The sequence below is a fragment of the Corvus kubaryi genome, unplaced genomic scaffold, assembly GCF_017639235.1.
Source record: "Corvus kubaryi isolate FWS band 111438036 unplaced genomic scaffold, C.kubaryi_AGA036_p1.0 137, whole genome shotgun sequence".
Taxonomy (NCBI): Eukaryota; Metazoa; Chordata; class Aves; order Passeriformes; family Corvidae; genus Corvus; species Corvus kubaryi.
The window spans coordinates 9160494-9181270 of record NW_024580671.1 but is presented as its reverse complement, the minus strand read 5'-3'; the positions used below and the strand labels follow the sequence as shown (position 1 = coordinate 9181270).

General features: G+C 41.8%; 1 protein-coding gene across 1 annotated transcript; it reads left to right on the top strand.

Annotated features, from left to right (window-relative positions):
- The first annotated feature begins 491 nt into the window (after window positions 1–491).
- SLC35E3 (solute carrier family 35 member E3) lies at window positions 492–6818 on the top strand. The gene is made up of 5 exons (XM_042017817.1): window positions 492–942; window positions 1030–1140; window positions 2662–2820; window positions 3754–3836; window positions 4296–6818. The coding sequence occupies exons 1-5, from the start codon at window positions 553–555 to the stop codon at window positions 4480–4482; spliced, it is 930 nt and encodes a 309-aa protein (XP_041873751.1). The 5' UTR covers window positions 492–552; the 3' UTR covers window positions 4483–6818.
- The last annotated feature ends 13959 nt before the right edge of the window (window positions 6819–20777 follow it).

Sequence of the window (20777 nt, the reverse complement as noted above, 5' to 3'; positions counted from 1 at the left end):
GCTCCTTTGCCCAAGTCGGTGTCTTTTGACACCCGACAGAGAATGTACTTCGTGCTGTACATCTGTACATACAATTACGTGTTTGTGTTTACGAAAATGCCCTGTCCGGTTGTGGAGAGGTACTTGTGGCTTGGAGCTGAGGTGCGTTTCTGCCCATCGGGGGCTGTCGGGCAGGAGCTGGGGGCACACACAGACACACACACAGACACACACACACAGACACACACAGACACACACACAGACAGACAGACACACAGACACACACACACAGACACACACACACACAGACATACACACATACACACACATACACACATACACAGACACATACATACACATACACACACACACACAGACACAGACACACAGACACAGACACACACACACACACACACACACGCTGTGCCCCCAGCCCTCGCTGCCGCCCGGGCCGGGCGGAGCCGCTCGGGGCGGGCGGGGCCACCGGAAGGCGCGAGCCCACGTGTCCCGGCGGGGCGGGGAGGCGGCGGCGGGCCCGGCGGGTGCGCGGGCGGCCGCCGGGCTGCCTCAGCCATGGGCTGGCTGCCGGCGCAGGGCCGGCTGGCGGCTGGGCTGCTGGTCAATCTGGCCGCCTCCATCTGCATCGTCTTCCTGAACAAGTGGCTGTACGTGCGGCTGGGCTTCCCCAACCTCAGCCTCACCCTGGTGCACTTCGCCATCACCTGGCTCGGCCTCTACTTGTGCCAGGCACTCGGCGCCTTCTCCCCCAAGAGCCTCCAGCCCGCGCAGGTGCTGCCGCTGGCGCTCAGCTTCTGCGGCTTCGTCGTCTTCACCAACCTCTCCCTGCAGAGCAACACCATCGGTACCTACCAGCTGGCCAAGGCCATGACCACGCCGGTCATCGTGGTCATCCAGAGCGTGGCTTACGGCAAGACCTTCCCTCTGCGGATCAAGCTGACCCTGGTGAGGAGGCGGCGGGCTATGGGGAGCGGGGAGGGGCGACGCTGAGGGCAACGACCCTGCCTAAAACGGCCCTGTCCACCTCCACAGGTCCCTATCACACTGGGTGTTTTCCTCAACTCCTACTACGACGTGAAGTTCAGCGTCCTGGGGATGGCGTTCGCCACCCTGGGCGTCCTGGTGACCTCCCTGTACCAAGTGGTAGGTATCAGCGCGGGAGCGTTGGGGTGGTTGGGCTTCAAGATGCTGCCCCTCGGTTTGATCGCCTTTAAGGAGCGCCCAGCCTCCCAGGAAACGCTCCGTGCTCCGGTATTTGTTTTTTAAAACCCCACCAAATTATGATAATCCACCATAACCCCTGATAAATTAAGGAATTGATCGTCCTTGCTGCTAAAAATTGGGGTGTCATCTTTAACGTGAGCATTACTTTCAAGGGGTGAAGATTGCTTTAGCGGTAAAACTCCTTTTTTCCTAGAGGGAACAGATGTTCTCCTTGCTGAAGCAAGTGCCTTGCGTTTGAGCTTTTTCCCTAGAAAGGATGTTTTCCAGTCCTTCAATCCCATGGTTTATCCTTGAGCTATTTACATTTTATCAGTATCCTTCTTCAGTTTCGACTATACACGTTCTAAGATGGTTTTGTAGAGGGTGGATTAATACATAAACACCATACAACCTTTCTGGATGATTACGGTTGAAAAAATTGTTATGTCCGAGGACTGTCTCAGCCCTTTCTGCTGTAACATTGTACTAATAGCTCACCCGATTTGTTATTGACCATGACTGTAAGAGCCTCCTAAATTAGAAACCCCTGTCATGTTGATGTGATAGATTTAAACGTGAATTTCTTTGTACGAGGTGTACTGTGCCTCCAAAAAAAGTGAGGCTCTTTGACCCATAGGCTGTAAGATGATAAATAATGGTCTCTTGTCCTGTTTTGGGGCAGGGGGAGGAAAGGTGCTGCATAATAACATTAAGTGATGATGTGTGTACTGGAGAAATAATGGTACTTGGGCAAAATTATATAGATAAAAAAACCTGAACAAGTTTATATGTTGGAATCCATGTCACCAGTTATTGTGATTTAAGAAGTATTAAACGTCATTCTTCAGCACAACATAAAGATGTGTCTTTTTGGCCGTAACATCTTCATAGCCATAGATAAGTAATATTTGTGAAAGCATGCAACCTTGAAAATTGAAGTGAGAGTCAATTATAATCAATATTGAAATGAAATCTATTAAATCTGGAATAAACTGATAAAAGAAGGACAAATGTGTACCGGTTTTGTTAGCTTGTATGTACAGGAAAATGAGAAGAAAGGAACAGAATCCAGCCGCTGCTTAGGCAAGGATACTCAGCTCCAACACAGACAGGGTCTGGAATTTGTGTTGAGAAGGGGAGCTGGTATTTTCTTCCCAGCTCTGCTACCTTTTTGTTCTTCCTCTAGTACGATGCTTTACCCGCAGGCTATGGGAAAAGGAAAGTTTAGGCACTCTTTTCACTGCCCCTGCATACGATTTTCTCCTCTCATGGCTTTTTCACTTGAAAGAGACAGACACATGGGACCTCCAGTGAGGCAAAGTTGAGGCTCAACACCCTGTTTAAATAGTATTGTCCACGTGAGACTCCCTCTGTGTTAGTAGCCAGTTTGCTTTTGCTGAGATTTTTCAATTTATGGGGTTTTTTTTCCTCATGTTTAACAGTTTTCTCTTTTGGTTTTAGTGGGTAGGCGCTAAGCAGCATGAGTTGCAGGTAAACTCTATGCAGTTGTTGTACTATCAGGCACCAATGTCCTCAGCTATGTTGTTGTTCATCATACCCTTCTTCGAGCCAGTCTTTGGAGAAGGGGGAATATTTGGGCCCTGGACGCTTTCTGCTGTGGTAAGGCTTTTGACTTTATTTAAATAATTATCAGCGAGGTAGTTAAATTTGATAGTAAGACCTGTTTCTTTGTGAAACAGATTTTTGTACAGCTGTTGGCTATGGTGAGATGACAGGGGCATGTGCAGGACAAATAGCCCCTTGTTGAGTCTGCCCCACTTTCTCTGAGAGGAATGAGTCTGTCAATTGATTTATCTCCTTATTCTTGTTTCTATTTAAAGGGCATCTGAACAACAGGAAAATCTATCAAAATCCAGAAGCTTCCCCTGGTGTATTAAGTTCTCTAGTTCTAGCTCTGACTGTCCACTCAGAGAAAGACAGTCACAGCTTCTCTTCTGTGCAAGGATGACAACATTGTTTGTTGTTGGCTGAACCATTGAATTGGTTGTTCTCTAGAATTAGTAGTTTATTTTCACCAAGACTGTAACTTCTCTCCATATCCTTCTGTCCAAAAAAGAGCCAGTGGCATATTCTTTCTACTGCTGATTGTGCCCCTCAGTGATGGGTCATTTCTTGTAGCACTGCAGTTTATGAATGGGATAGCAAGTATTGACAGTAATAAAATCAGATATTTTGCTAAAATAGTTTTTGTTGTGACCATAAATAAGACTTTATCTCAAAGTTGAAGAGTACAACCTCTGTGTGAATGAGTATCCAGATTGTCCAAATCACTTTTAAATGTTCACCAAGAGTAAAGGAGAAAAGGCCTGTGGCTCTGTCAGTGTATATTTATGGACACCATACCCTGAACTGCTTAATACACATCACCAGGGTCTGTACTGATTTGAAGCTATTGCTATTTTTGTTCTCCGTATGTTTTTCCTGCCTGATATTTTGCATTTGAAAGTAAATGAAACTAAATAAATAACTTGGAATGTATCTACAAATAGCCAAAAGCGAGTCAGATTACTGACTGTGTCCATTAATCCACAGATAATGGTACTGCTGTCTGGAATAATAGCCTTTATGGTAAACTTGTCCATTTACTGGATCATTGGAAATACGTCACCTGTCACGTATCCTTTGTAACATTAGTCATTTCTCCTGTTTCCAGATTAATTATGTTGGAATTCATTTGGGCTGATTTATGTGGGAAAATTGTTTGATAACCTTCCTGGTTTATTTTAAATGAAGAAGCTGGAAAAGCATGTTCATGTTTAGTGTATTTTTTCCTTTGTTTGGGGTTTGTGTAGGTAATGGTTGTTAACTTGCTGACCTTCATACCTGCAAGGAATATTATCTCATGCTTCGGCTGCCTTGAGGAAGTGTTGGCATGTCCATCAGACTGGAGTATACAGTGAGTGAAAGGCTTTAGGTGGAGGTTAATACAGCCACAGAGATCGGGGAAAACTGTATGAGTTGGAGTCAGCACTGTGTACCATTGCATGCTTTGTGTGGAACTAAAGAAAATTCCAAGTGTTTCTTTTTACAAAAAATAATACTGGTGTTGGCTGTTATCCTTAACAGATGTCTAGGTATAACATGTTTGGACATTTCAAGTTCTGCATCACCCTCCTGGGAGGGTGCCTCTTATTTAAGGATCCATTGTCTGTTAACCAAGGCCTTGGGATTCTGTGCACACTGTTTGGCATTTTAGCCTACACCCACTTCAAGCTTAGTGAGCAGGAAAGCAATAAGAGTAAATTGGTCCAGCGTCCATAGAGCAAGAGTTTCTGAAGACTGTTGTGAAGGAAAATAAGTATTTAAATATGCATTGATTTTAGAATGCACAAAATTGCCTCATCCATTTAGATCTATGGTTTTAGTTTAACTGCCAGGATTGTTTTCCTGTAACTAAACCAAACGAACTAAAGGATGTAAAATACTGGGGGTTTGCCATCTCAGTCTGTCCTATCGTTTTCATTAAATTAAAACAGTAACTTAAAAGAGAAAAAGGCACACTTCAAATTGCTGTGGAAATTGTACTGAAGTAATTATATTTTTTTGCATACCAAATGAGATCATGATGGCTACATTTACAATACAGAGAGAGAGAAAGAAAAAGAATCCTGTCTCTGTGATCAAGCCAGTATTGCTGTTGTGAAGAAACTTGGAGGCACTTTTATGCAGATGTTCTGGTATGTAGTGATGCTTCCTCATTTTTGTCTGATGAACAATGAAGAGGGAAACATACTTTGTCCGTCATTTTAAAAAAAGGCTGCCAGACTCATTTCTGTTTCTTGTATATGCTTCCTTACCTATGTTTGGCTTCAGCAGAGGGATAGATTTTTAGATGGAGAAAGTAGATAAAATTACAGGTGAAGAGGAAAGCAGAAAACTTGAAGCCACAGGCCAAGCTGTGGAAAAGTAAGAAATCTGATGTAAACAGCTCATCTTAATTTTTACTTTTAATTTTTCAGGACATTAATGAAGTAATTAACGCTTTGAAAAATTTTGTTACTGTTTTATAATTTTCTCTGTGCCAAAACCAAAACTTTACACAAGATCTTGTAAATACTTGTAAGCCTAATAAAATCTCTGGGTTTGTGGTAGTAACCTAATGTTTTGCAGCTCTTGCACACAGACACCCATGCTAAAAACATATTTCAGAGAAGGCTTCAGAAAGGTCACCATCTTTAATGGGAGTGAAGGTTGCCCAGTTCTCTCTCTTGCCTTCAGCACCACCTCCCTTGCTCCCATGCCTTTCCCCAAGAGTTACCTTGGGTGGGATCTGCAGGTTTGTCTGTTTTCATTGTTTTAGGGGAGAGGCCATGGGGCTGTCTGGACAATGCTGAGTGTGAGGCAGCATTTCCTCAACAGACAGTCATGGGCAATGTATCTGAATGACTAAAGAGTGCAAGGTGGGACCTGCTTCTGCTCTAATTTAAAAAGTGCTTTGAAATGATTTTATGACAGTATCAGGCACTTATTTTGACAACGTGGACGGAAAAAGTTCAGTGCTGTTCTAGTTAAAAAAAGGAAAGAAAAAATAACTGCTTTCTGTAAATCTGGTGAGAACATATGTTCACTAGATTTGCAGGGTTAGAATTTAATTGCAGTATCTTAATCCTTACATGTTGGGGTTTGTTTTGTCTTCATCTACCTCTATCAGATTTAAAGAGGGGAATTCTGTGGACAAAACCAAGTATTTTAAGTTTTGCAGCCACTGACAGAAATAATATTTAGTTCCTCTAAGCTTTTTACAATAGAAGTAAGAAGTCTTTATGATGGAAACAATGCAACTTTTCTCAAGTTTGTAAATTATTTATTCTGTTACAGAGTTCTTGATTTAAGAAAAAGTTATTCCTCTGTGTAACCTAAGTTTACACTGTAACACTCTATATCATTTCAAAGTTACAAATACCTGAATAATTTTTCATCTTTACCAACAGTTTCTTGGACATTGTACTGGTCCAAGGATAATTTTTTAAATACATTTTTACAGATCTGTATAATTAGTTTAAAAATACAGCCTGGACTACTGGAAGATGTGTTCAGATGGTCAAGCTCTGGATGCATATCCTTCAGTATGTACACTGAGAAAGCCATTTGCATTAATTTGTGCTGTGCACAAGTCCTTTTGAGATGTAGATAGACTGCAGAAAAACAGCTAGAAAACAACTGAATTATATGCCTGTATGACAAAAATATTTGAGATGAGATGGATGTAAATATATATATATAAAGTGGTAGAATGAACTAAACAACCAAGTCTGGAAATACAAAAAACTCCTTAAGGAGAGGAGCAGATCTGCAAGAGAAAGTTAACAGCATCATTAAAAAAGTACATTATAAGTATCTGGTGCTGGAAGGTGTGTGTGTGGGAGTCACTTAAGTGATGTGATTTTTTTTCATGCATTCAAGAACTCTCTCTTGAGATTTACTTGTTGTATCTAATAAATAAAGTATCTTGAACTTTGTCATATGGTTCAAAATATTAAATCCAGGAGGCTTGTGTAATTGTGGGATAAATAGATCTTTGTATGTATTGGTTTTTTGGATACCACATGTAGGGTGGGAATAAATTTTTAATTATTTGTCTGATGCCTGCTTATTGCGGAAGAGAGGAGTTGTTCTTGTCTTTTTTCATCTTCTGTTTGAATTGCATAACTTTGGGGGTCTAGGTGTGTATAAGACAAAATGGTAGCACATGGATTTCTTCCATATGAATGTGGCAGGGCATTTGAACATTTTGGAATCATGGCACAAATGAGGGAAACTTTAAATCCTGAGGTAAAACTGGAGTCATAAAAATTACTGATAATTACTTGTTTATTCTAGTTTTTACTACATCACTTGAATGTGTTTTCCTGCTAACTACGTGTATTTCAATCAGTTTTGTCTTTCCTGAAAGAGAAATCAGAGAGTTGCCATCTTCAGCAATGTGTAGTCATCACCCTGTGTGAGCTGTTGCAATTGGAGCTGTACCATACACGCCCTGGTGTTTGCTTTCTGCTTTTCATTTTACTTTATATTCTATATATGACTAAACTGTGGTAGCAGGATAGGCTTTGGTCCTTTTCTGCCATGTAGTGCTTTGCTGCTATATTAGCATTCTTTTCTTTAAAAAGCTACCGTTCATGTAGTTCGAATGGAACTGTAGATATCAAGATGAATTTAAAAATGAGAGCAGATGATTCTGATTAAAATGTGAGTGACTGGCAGTAAATTATCTAGCCTTGTCCCCAAAAATGCTTTAGAACAACATGCACAAGATTTTCCCATTTTACCCAAAGCAATAGGAAGTATATCTTCATTTAAGAGATGTAAAGCTCTGTTACCTTTAACTTTGGTAACTCTGCGCTTGTTTGACAGCTTTTGCATCAGGTTTTGTTCAACTTGTTAAGTTCTTGCAGGCTCTGGGGCAGAGTGCCAGAGGAGTTTTCCTGTTGATGCGTGAACAGCTGCTCTCTCAGGCTTGAGGTAGGAGAGTGGTTTGCTGCTGTTACACGTATGAAAAGGAGGTTTGTCTTGCAGGAAGTCTACAATGTTCAGGACAGAACTGCAATTCAGCAGGACTGTATCCTCTCTGTCTCATTTAATGAAATGAATGGACAGCGATGGCCTGGGGCTAAAGCAACATTAAAACTTTGTTTAGGCTACCCATATTTTTTAATAAACTTCTTAAAAATCTTTAGTGGTAGTCGATGCTGGTTAAATTTTAAGGTAAAAGTCTCATTTTTATGATGTCTTGTTATATAAGAGTTTCAGAAAAGGGTTTTATAACATTTTGGAGTTCAGCTAATGTCTAACCCACGTCTGGTTTGTCAAATCTGCAAAATCTATCAAAAGATGCTGGATTTCATAGCTGGCTGTATATATCGATACAGTTGGGCTGCTGAGGAGGGGCCTGCTCTTGAGCAATGCTGGACACTGGCACACTGTTAAGGTATTTAGCAGTGACTAAGAAACATCTGGCCTGAAATTCACCAGCATTCTTGGTAAAGGAAAAAGGCTCACTGACTGGTGAGAGCTTTTTAACTTCCTGCTTTTAACCTTGCAGGGGAATTTGGAGAACAGGCCTTAGTCCCTCATATCACCTTTTGCATTTCTCCCAAGATGTCCATTTTGCTCCCAGTTACATAGTTATGTCTTACCTAGATTTTAAAAGAAACAGAGTTTGGATTAAAGACTTGCGGGTGTTTATGTTACAGGTTTTTTTCCCTCTTAAAATTTTATTTTAGCCTTTCAAAACTCAACTTCCCTGTTTAATGAGAAAACAAAAAATGGAGTATTATTTTTAATAAATGAAAGGCAACTATATATATATATAGTGAAGATATGTTTTGTTTAGCAAAGGAATTCCACTCTTCTAATTTTGAAGATGCAGTTCTTTGTTTTTCTACTGTTACAATCTGGCAGATGTAAAGAAGCACCAGCTTTTCTGCTTCATACAAATTCACTCTCTTCCTACAGGTGCTCTCCCTCTGATCGAAGTCTCAGCCTTCCGTTTGACAGCTCAGTTGTTGCAAACATGATTGGGATGTCAGCTGCAGAGGGTTAAGAACACAAAGAAAGAAACTATCAGCAGGAGCTGATACAATCTTGGGTAATGAGAAATCCTCCTGTAAGACACAGAGACATCTTACCAAACAGGCCTGTGCTAAGCAGTAGGGAGAGGTGTGGGTTCATCTCTAGGCAGGTATTGCAAAGAATGCAAGAGCTAAATTGTTTGCATTCTTACTGTGCTGTAGTAGTTGACAAATGTAGTATAAAGTAGTTTTTAATAATACAAAATTTAAAATACAAAGGCCATGCAAAAAAAAATAGCTGGATTCAGAGAGTATAAAATCTTTGCCAGGCTTGTTCCACAGCAGTGATTAACCTTCCTTGAGAGAAGGGAGCTATTGTTGTTCCTCCCCTGCTCCAATGATACTGGGCCTGGTGAAGGAGGGTTTGTGTTCCAGAAAGCTGCTCTGCTTTTTTTCAGCTGTATCATTTGGTCCAATGAAAACATATCAGCTCTCCCCTATGGGACTTCTCTCACTTACGTAGCTGTTTCTGCTTTTATGTGACTGGCTTGCATCGTTCTCCTGTCTTCCTTGTGTGTGTAAAACAACCTGAAAGGTCTAATGGAGCTAACGATTCTGTTCTGTGATGCTGTGACCCTGGGGAGTAGAACATACTCTATTGCCTTGTGTATCTGCAGTGTCCAGTCAGCAGTAGGGAATCCAGCCCAGCCCAAGAGGTCATGGTTAAAATCTGCAGTACAAGGACTAAAGAAAGGGGAAATGTGATCCCTTTTCATTGGTTTAGCTGCCACGTAGATTCTAATACTTTGCAATTTTAGTTTTGTCATTTCCCTTTTGTAGGTGCATAAGAAAGCTACCTTTCCTGTTCCAGTCTGTCCTTTCTGTATAATTATGACATAGTTTATGGAATTCTGGAATTGAGATAGAAATCGTATCACTGCTCACATAAATACATTGACCTCACCCACTGCTGCTGGTTTTTTTCACATAGGGGCCCTTGTCTGCCTTCCAATCCAGAAAAAATTATTTGCTTAAAATACAGGAGGAGTCAGGTTAACCTGAATTAAGGGGTAATTAGTCAGCTTGGGAGTTGGCACGTGCCTTCCCAGCTGTACTCACTCAGTATCTAACAGGAACAATGTGCTGCCTTTATAATGGATAGGCAGGAACAGACATGGGCAGATTAAAAATAACGTAATTAAAGTAAGTTACGTATTTAGAAGCAAGTAGTGGGAATAACCCAAAGGCTGCTTGGAGGATTGGCATTGCAAAGATACTTTCTGATCTGTTTGTGGCTTCACTGGAACATGAATACAAGCCATTCATTTGAAGGCACATGTTTGTATTCAAGGAGCTCCAAGAAGTCCAGCATGGCTGTGTGGGTAACACACACATGCACGATGCACATGCAGGCTAAGCAGTGTGTCAGAGCAGGATTATTTTTAGAATCATAGATGGCTGTGTCTCATCCAGGAAGTGCAGGGAGGAGATCTCTGGTTGAAGAAGAGCATAAGAATGTAATTTTTAATGACCTTGGCAGAAAAAATTGTGGTTTTTTACTTTCTTACTAAGCAGAGCTCGAGAAGCAAACTTGTTTAAAAGAACTGTGTTCTGAAGCACAGGGAATATTCATGGTTACTGAGACCATAGAATAGAAGTGGTTGTGACTAAAGAAAAAAAAGTGAGACAATGGATTAAGAAACAACTGAGAAGAGTAAACAGCACATACACATCTAGGCAGGTTTTTAAATATAAGGTCTAAATTTAGATGCTTAACTCCACCATTAGGCAGCTCAATAACAGGGACAGATTTGTCAGTGTGAATTTCTTCTCTTTCAATAGAACTTAATAGAGAATGGCATTGGTTCAGCATTTCCAGAAAGGAAGCTGCAAAATTGACAAGTTTGACATTTTTGTCTCCAACTTAATTAGGTGTGCTACTTGACCAAGAAACTGATTCCTTGTTCTGTTTCCTTACTCTGCCCATAATGTTTTTAATCCTCCTTACTCTCTGGGGAAAACAAACCATTTGTGCACTTTATTTTCTAACTAGAGTGACTGAATCAGTTTTGTTTTGCAATATAACTAAGTTGTGTATTAAAAACTTGGATTAAGATCTTCTTAATCGGGTTTCTGTCTTTGAGCTGAATGGAAAAAGCCTCTCCAGCTCCTATTATACAGCATCAGCTGTTGTGAAAGAGATGCTTCTCTCCAGGGAGTCCAGAGTAATGTTAAGGTCTTCTGGGATCCAAGGTGGTTACTTGTTAAGCGCATTTCTTGTGGTGGTTAGTCAGAAAATGTTTTTTTATTTGTTAACGCAGTTGAGACAAGAAACTGACAGTGGTGATCACACACCTTCCAGGAAATTATGATACATTTCTGAAAACACACAATCTTGCTTTTCTGAGTGTTAAGGTGGTTCTTCTGATCAGGACTAACAATGTACCAATGGTTTTCAGCTAGTATTCCCCAGAGACCCACTTCTTCAACTTTTCTTCAGGCACAGTTTGCGTATGACTTTAGCGTATAAGTAAAAAAAGAGAAAAATATCATCTAGATGTAGTAGATTTTTTTCCCAAACAAAGCCTGAGCAAAACTTTTCCACAAAACATATTCCAGTTCATTAATAGCTTTGTCTCTATTGGGATGGACACGTAAACCTTAATTCTATAGCCCTAAACCTAGAGTCTCAAAGAGTTCCAGCTGACAGCAGTGTGAATGGACCACATGGGAGGTTGGCACTGAGCTGGGATTGCTGAGCACCTGAACCTAGCTGGTTTTACAGAAATAGATGCAAGGTTACAGAACCAGCTGTATTTGGGTGTCATTCAGACCTTATCTTGGATGCAAGACAGAAATTTAAATTCAGAAACTTTGGGAAGTTAGCAGATGTAGTTGAAGACATGCTCCTAGCACACATCATATGAGACGGCAGCATCACTGGAATGTCATGTTCCTGCTTAAAGGCACAAGTCCCGTTTCTCCCATGGACCCAGCCTGGGCATTTGCTTCTGCCCTTGGTCTTGTCTGAACTGGGAAGTTTATATGGCCCTCTGCTGGCAGAATAGCCACGACTGGCTACAGAGCAAGTCGATGCCTTCTTGCGCAGGCAGGCAAGTTTCCGTGCAGGGACAAGGGGGAAGAGTGACACCCCACGGCTGGAAACAGGATCGAGGGAAGCGGGGCAGGGCGGGAGGCGCCCCGCTCCATGGGCCGGATGTAACGTCAACGCGCCCAGACTCAGAAGGCAGGTTTTGAAGGAGAAAGTGTCACACATAAGCGAAGTGGTGAGAAAACACTGTTTTTATATACAGGTACCAGCCGCTCAGACAGAAGCCCTCAAAGAGCTTCTTATAAGCACTCAACATATTTATGAGCCTGTAAGTGATCTTGAAGTGTTTGGGAGACTGTCCCTGAGCCTCAGTGGCTTGCTTCCTGCCTCTGCAGCCTCCTGTGGACTGGCAGTTCTCTATTCCCCTTGTTCCCTGTATAAAGGGAAGATCTTTGGAAATTAAATTGTATGTTGATCCTATTTTTCAGTGTGCTTTATTTAGCTGAACCAGTCTGTGCTACATCATCTGTTTCTGCTTCTTTGATAGCCTGTAGTAATTCACTGGTGTCACACAAATCACTGGGATATTATTTTTAAAGGCTGGTTAATTTTCTAATCAGTTACTTGTCCCTAAGCAAGCCAGGATTTAAATGCCTTCAAGTTAAGTATTCTCAGTGTTTTCATTGAGTGTAAAAGTAAGAAAAGCAAGTCCCCCTGTCTTCAGAGTTTCCTTTTAAAAATGAATGTAAATCAGCATATGCAAAGATGTCTGAGGAAATTATTTTATGATGTGATGTCCTTATTGTCTAATGAGATTTAAATTCGGGATGCTAGGAATGATCGAGATGAAGAAAAACTTATGTAAAAACTCCGGTACAAAAGTGGTTTGGCGGGATTGGATTGTAGTAGAGGAAGCCAGAGACACTGGGCTCAAAAGAGGGCTTGCTTGCATTGGCAACTGGAACCAGGATCTAGTAAAAATGGAGAGCTGATATGCATATAAAATGTAGATAAAACCATACAGTTGTCTTAGTTTTAGTGCAGTCATCATTTTGGTCATGCATGAAATAATTGTATGGCTGCATGAACCAAAAGGACTCAGTCTATGTGCAGAGGTGGTGTGTGACAGTACTGCTCCCCAGCTACTTCAGGCTTCTGCTTTTCCAGAGACTATTGCCCTTTTCCTGTCTGTGTCAGCAAAGAGGAATGTGTGCCCATGCTGTGGTCTCCCTTGGATACAATCCTTTGAGTATCAGTTTAACATGCCAGACTGAGAACTGAGATGTGGGTAGTGATCCTGTCACCGAGGCTGTGGGAAAAACACAAACTCCCCAACAACATCTTTTCATTGTTAGAGAATCAAGGCAGTACTTTATTCTGGCAACAATGTTATTTCGGCCAGGATGTCCAATAGAAATTATTTCGTCCACACATGCCCGGGTTGTGCAGTGAAAATCATTCCATCCAAAATGGTTCTTCACCAGACTTTTCACATATTTATACAGACAAATCCCAAAGAAATTCACGTTCATTGGTCTTAAATTACACAATTCTTAGTATTCGATTTCCTATTGGTTATTGATCCCTTCGCCTTCGATGCTAATTTGGTCCTCATTCTTCGGTTCTCTTAGCGATCTTTTCTCTGACCAGGTGTCTCCGACGGCACCGGGGGAGGGAAGGGAAAGGGGGGGTAATGTTCGTTAATGTTCGCTCGTCTCCTGTGTATCTTCTGGCTACTCCCAGTCTGTAGAGGTTAAGCTCATCAGACTTCACCCGGTGAACAGCATCTTTTGAAGAGAAGCTTCAATTCCCCTCCCCCTGGGCAAAGGCGAACAAGCCCCTGACTGAAGTTACATAAAAAATGTTAGAAGTTGTATCATTTCCAACAATCCCTCCAACTTAAGTTGTGTTGCAAAGGCAGTAACTTTTGCTCACAAAGTCCCAACAACAGCAGAAGGGAGTGATATCTTGAGCTGGAGCAACTTGCTAGAGCTGCTTGATATCTGCCCAAATGGAATGCAAAATACGCAGCTGAGACATGCTTTCTACAGATTTCAAGATGTATATTTTCAAATCAGCTTTCACAGTAAAGAACACGTTCAGTTTGAAGCACAGAGAAAATGAGTTATAAAACACAACGGCCTGCAAATTACCATCAGAAGTGTCTTCTTTCGTAGTATCAACACAACCCATCCTGCAACCTTTGGGCTCCTTTGCAACACAGGAAAAGCTGGCTTGGAGTAGCTGAAGTAATTATCAGTGCTAACATGCACACTTTGCTTCTCCCTAAGTAACTGGGAATATGGTCCCAGTTCTAACTGGTTTATCAACCCAGGTGACTGATACAGGAGATAACATTCAAGGTGTGGTTAGATGATAAGGAAAAGACCACTGAATGGCTCCCTGCCTTCAGAAGGAGTTATTTCCCCATTTCCATCTCCAATCTCTGCTTCCAGCTGTGTGTTCCTGCTGCTTTCTTTACGATGTCTTATGTAGTCTTGATAAAGCAAGTTGACATACTAGCAGCAAATACAAGTAAATATCCTGCTGTTGAATCAGCTAAATCTGTGGTCAAATGAACCAAAGCCAGTTCAAAGAAATACTTGGCTTCGAATGCACAGCTCCTGGCAAGGCCATTGTTTCACCAGGGCATTAGATGAGCTCAGGACATTCTTAAGGTGAGCCCATTCAAATGATGGGCTCAGCTGCATCATCAAACACTACAAGGAGGCTGAGGCAATCCAACACCACACTTCTTCCAAAAAAGTTCTCACCATCAGCTTGCAACCATAAGTGAGGAGAACAGAACATCCCTCTCGAAGTGGTGTGCTCTGAAATCAGCCAAGCTTAATGTAATCTTCCTCCCCAGTAATGCTGCTAAGACAGCTGAAGCAGATCCCACCTTTTCCCTGCCTGTCTGCTGCCATTCCAGTGATGTCCTGGGCCAGCTACTCTGTAGCTGTTCGGGACTATCTCAGGGAACTGATCTACAGAAAAAAAAAGCATTATTTCTCAGGTGTGCCAGGTCACTTTATTCTCTTTATACCTTAAGTGCATAAATAACAGAGGGGGCAGCAAGAGGATGGAAGAAATGGATGGGAACTGATCTCTCTGAAGTAACATGCCACCAAACCCTTTACAAAGGGATGCATGCTGAGTCTTCATTATCTTGCCATTAAACACAACCATTTTAGTGTGGCCATGCAGCTGAGTAAGCCCCACAACTGCTACATTTCTTGAGCAGAGAAGGTAATGTGGCTGATTAAGGATCAGAGAGAGGGTAAGACAGACCCAAGTCAATGACTCTCTGCAGGTCTACCTATACATCCAATAAGAAAGAGGAAATTAGATATTGTGGTATCCCCTGCATTGAATGAGTTAAAGATCAGGATTGGCAGTTATCTGCCAAAAAGGATGGTCTGTATTCTAACAGACTCTCTTCACTAGATATGGAGGAAAACAAGTGGTTTTGAGAATCTTTTTGAAACTGTATTTTGGCATGAAAACCAGATCTGTGTTCTCAGATGTCTCACTGCAGTGCATTTCAGGGTCTGTTTGTGTGAGGTTTGTTTTGCTTATGTGAGGAAACTGCAGCCTGTCCTCTGACAGCAAAGGCACGATGCAGCAATATCTTGCAGTCCCACAACAGTGGATTTGAGATTTTTCCCTTGTGAGAGTAGCACTACACGGTATATTTCTCTCAAGGTGTCCTACCCTCTGGCCTTGGCTCATGTTGTTACATGGACAACATGTTGTTAAGATAAATAAAGTAGGTCAGAAGTCAAAGCCCAGCGCCTGCATATCTCTCCAAGTACACAAACAAACACAGAAGGAATGGCCAAATTATTTTTAAATTACAAAGGTGATTTAAACTAAGATGCTAGGATGGATATTACAAAACCAGCTGAATGAAGGAATACCAAAAGTCCGTGCACTCGCTTTTTGTGGAGGCAAGAGATAACTGAAATACTAATGCTTCAACGGAACCAAACAAAGCACAGAACAGTATTTTGCATGGCTTCATCATCTGCAGTCAGAGCTTAGTTTGTGTCCTGCTTTTCCAGGGGTATCAATGGGTTTGTGCGACTTTATGCATTAATTCCAAGAACCTTTTTCTGCATGCTGTAGGTGGAAAAAAAAACCTTTTCTGCACCAGATGGCGCAACCACCAGCGAACCTCCCCTGACAAACCTCCTGCCGGGGTCAGCAGGGCGGGGGCTCTCAGTCCCGAGGCTCTGAAACTGCACTGGTGACTGTAAGGAAACTGCATTGGTGACTGTAAGACCGGCTAATGGAATCAGGGCAGGTGGCAGAAAAACAAGTTCAGTGGCACACACAGCCTTCAAAATTAATATATCATTTGGCTTATTACTTCCTCTCCCTCTCATCAAATACTACCTTCCTGATAAAGGCTCTGGATGTTATCCCGATCTGTACTGCCTACTGGTACTTAGAAGTTTCAATTTGTAAGGCAGCTGGGGTGGGGGATTTCCCTTAATTTTCCTGTTTCATATTTAGTTAAAAAAAAAAAATTATTCTGGTAACAAAACCAAGTCATGGACTTGGACAAGAACTACCTGTTACTTCTTCAAATGTCTCTAGTGCAGCTAGCCCCATCACAGTCCTCCTTAGGCTAATGCATGCCACATATTGGAAACCACTACCAGCTGGCTTTCAGGTGGAAGTTATGAAGAATTAAAACTCTACAATAAAAGAAGAAAAGCAGAGTGTGAAATATATGGATATTAAAACACTTTTTTAAAAGGAGCAAACCCTCTTGCTATATGCTTCTTTATTGATTAAATTCTACAAACATTTTCACCTATAACTACCAAAAATCAGGACACATAAAAGTAATTGCAGAATAGTTTGTGAGCTCTTTGTATGAAACTACTTTTTATATCTCTAGAGAGTGTATGTGTATATATATAAAATATACTGTGGAAATAATAACAAAATCTGAAAAGCGGAAATGACATGGAAGACAGAAAGATACACAGAATATGCAAGTACTGGGAAGAAAACACTGTTGAAGGTGTTCAGGAAATTCAGAGGTGAATATGAAAAAGAAGCTCAAGACAGTGCTGGTCATCCCAACCAGTGTCAGGCACCTGAACTGCAGGATGCCCAAGTTCTACTTTCTTAGTGTTTCTTACCGCAGATGTGAGAACGTAAAACACGTGTGAGAGCTTTTTCTTTGACCCAGGGGGAAAACATGGCATTTTCCCTTGATTTCTGTGACTGTCACGTTCCAGGGCCTTGGAACCCAGCTTGGAACGAGCAGGTAAACCATCAATGCTGTTGCAGTTGAACTGTGCTGCATCTCTGTGGGTCACCAAACTCCTCCCAGGAACACCCAGTTCTACACCAGTTCTCTCCTGAGTGCAGTGCTGAACTTGCTATTCCCTTGCTCCACAGAGAAACTGTTTCTGTTTCAGTGTCATGAATGTGCTCCTTACTTACATGCCATTGTTTCATGTTTGTGTTTAAACAAGTACTACCTCACAGGCAGGCAACTGGGCACTGTAAAAAACTTCCCTTGCTTGGCAACAAGTTATTGCATAGCAGCTACTGGGTGCTGAGGTGACTTATGATCTGGATCCACCTGAATGAAGAGAGGGCATGTGTACAAAAGAAAAAAGACAGACTGGGTAAGAAATGTGTTTTTTCAGAACAATGACTTAGCAAGACGAATCAGTTTATTTCAGGAGGTATATGGATCTATGCCTCATTTGAGGGGACATTTAACCTCAAGGAAACTCTTCTCAGCAAATCTACTTCCAAAGTGGGCTTCAGAATATACATCCAAGGTTGATAATTTAGCCCTGTTTGTGATGGCAACAAACTCTTGGAAACTACTCAAATTAACCTTGAGGGTTTCATGTTGAGGCTACCCCAGACACTATTGCCTCTAGTAAATGCTCCAAACTACTTGTCCAGATACTTGCACTGTTGTTTAACTGCATGGGCTACAGGCTGTATGCTGAAAGTTGTACTGTCGAAGCTGTGCTCTCAAACATAGAGAGCCAGCAGAAAGGTGACTTTGTAATTCATCAGTAAATCAATTCTATTAGGACAAGAAGAGGGCTGAGGCTGTTGTCAGGAATGGGTGGTTCATTCTGTGTCAAGTAAAATCATACACCAGTCAGTAAGACTGCATCATCCAAACATTAAATTGTGGAGTGGACCACAAGAAGGTCTGCAAGGAAGGATGTTACAGACCCTGTGATCCAAAGCAAAGCATATATTCTTTGTATAACAGGGAGCTAGAAGGCAAGTATGGAATCATGCAGAGGAGATGTGGGCAAGTGGGTCGGCAAGACTGGGAGAATTCTGGGAGATAAATGACCAGGCACATAGAATGGGTCTGAGTTAAGAAGCTAGCTGTGTAATAAAATCCTTTCTGGGTTTTGTTGTTAGAAACAAACAGTTCAAGTAACAGCCGGACACTTAATTTATTGTCTTTTCCTCCTCTAACCTAGACTGCAGGCTGACTTGAATAGTACTTCAGGCCTGACCTCATCATCAGCTGTAGTTCTGTCCATGCATAGATAGCATCCCAAACAGACTGGATTTGGATTGCACGCTGTATTTGCTCTCAGCTTCTCCTAGATCTAGGTTGTCCCTGAATACATTTCAGTTTCAGACTGAAAGATGCCTCAGTCTTTCACATGAGTCCTTTTAGCATGTGCACACCCCAGACACCCTTCTGGGCCACTCCCTTGAAAAGAAATGTGTTTTGTGCTGGACTGAACAGCACATTTGAATGACAAATGAGCACTGAATTAAAAGAACAATTCTAGACTGAACTGGCATCATCCGAGTTTGATTAAATAAGGCAGATGAGCGTGATTATCCTGGGGCTTTTCTGATCTAATTACATACAATCAAGTATATCTAGGAAAGGAGAGATCACTGGATTGTTTAATTTTCACAGTTTAGTAAAGCAGGATATGGTGACAACCTAGCCATATACTTCACCCTGCTTAAGAAGAAAAGCGTGTTTCTTCACTCGGTGATGTGCCCATAACAAAAACTATTTGAGAGTAAAAAGAATCTTTTCCTGAGGTTTCTTCCTTTCAGTTCTTTAGAATTGTTCCATGAGCTTCTTTCAGAAGTGATGACTAAACAGAAAACTAGGAGAAAGAAAACACCCAACCCTTTCATTCTGTGTTAGATATTTAGCAGAAGTTCAAAATAATTGGTTTATATTTTTGCCAGTTGGCTTCCCTTCAGAAGGCATACACTATTGTTTTGTTTAATTGTGCTTGTGGCTGACTGCGCTGCTACTAAATAGGAATCAGATTTGGGCAGACAGATTACCAATGCCTCCCAGATGGATGAAGGAATAAATATACCAACTAAACAAAAGCAAAAGAGCTGTTGTTTTCTGATGTGGGGTTATTCCAGCTCCGGGTGGTTTTGAAGCAGCTGTAGTTAATGTGCTCGAGAGCAGACACACCTGAACTGCGTGCCTATGGGAGGGAGGTAAGAGTTCATGAACAGCTGCTAGAAAAACATTTTGTTTGAGACTCTATTTTCCAGTACACCTGAAGTAATTTTACATTTTTCAAAATGTACATCTGAAGTTACAGAAATGTACAAAAGTGCCGATCTCATATCCAAAGCACCCACATGGCACATGGTGTGATTCTTGGAGATGTCCTGTGCAGGGCCAGGAGTTGGACTTTGATGATCCTTTTGGGTCTCTTCCAAATCAGAATATTCTGTGATTCTGTGGTAACACCACAGCCCAGGGTGTGCACCCAGGTGAAGCTGCAGAATGCCTACCGTGCCACCCAGCCTGCAGAGTAGCCAGGGTTGTTGGGAAGGGCCGTGCAGCCCTGGGCAGCTCAAAGACACAGCTCCTGCACACGAGGAAAACACGAGTTCAGTGTTCCTTGTTAAACAGCTGCAATAGCATTGCATGTGGTATTTGGGTTCCCACTGCTGCTATGAGCCGTGCTCTTGATTCCTGCCTGTCTGTTCAAACTTGCTCCCAGGAAGGCTGCATCTGCTTTTCACTTAGTAGAATCTGAGTGTCATTTCTAGTAAGAAGTTTCTCGTGGAGGTGCTGACAGACCTCTCCATTGGGATAGGTACTAGCATGAGGATTTCTTATCACTGTGTTTTTTGTTACACAACAGGAGTGTCAAGAAAACAACAAAATTATTTCCCCTGTATTTGTACAGAATTGAATTGACCTACTGTCTGGAACATGGGGTCACAGCTGCAGCAGGCAGGCCTGACAGAAAGCCACATTAAGCAACACATGCCCCAGCTGCTTTTCAGCATCCTTCTTCCTTTGTCCTTTTACCTTGAGGTGCCTGACAATCTTTAGCACACAACAGATCCCAGCTTTATGCCACAGTAACAGAGATGCAGTCTAAGGCTTCAGAAAGGATACATCAGCACAGTGCAAAGCCCCGGAGGCTTGCTTTGAATTTATTTGGTTTTTGTCTGGGAGCAGTTCATAGTCAGTACATGAGATTAGTCTATCTGATTAGGAGCAGCAAATGGCTTGGAGATGAGACCGGACAAACCCTGGCCACCTATGCCTCTGATCAGCATCTGGCAAGGACCATTTTGTGTATGTGCTGGATGCTGAATAGGCAGCTGCCAGGAAAGGGTAGGCAGGATATGTTCAGGGAAAAAAGATTACAGTGAGGAACAAAAATCAGAAATTGAAGTGTTTAATGCTCCATCCATTCACTTCAGTTGGGCACTCCTGCAGCACAGGGGCCCACCTTTCCTCTGACACAAGATGCCTATAGGTAGACCAGATCCATCTCAGGAAATAATTTAGTGTGTAAGCATTAAACAGTGAAATGTCTACAGTTAGAATCTGAATTTATATTAAAAAGGGTCTCATATCATGTTAGTTAACCACAATGTAAAGTGAGTATCTCCCGTTAAGGCAGCTGGGCCTTAACTGCTCCAGATATTTTCTGTAGCATTATAAGTAAAACACACAGCAGTAGTGAGGTCTCCTT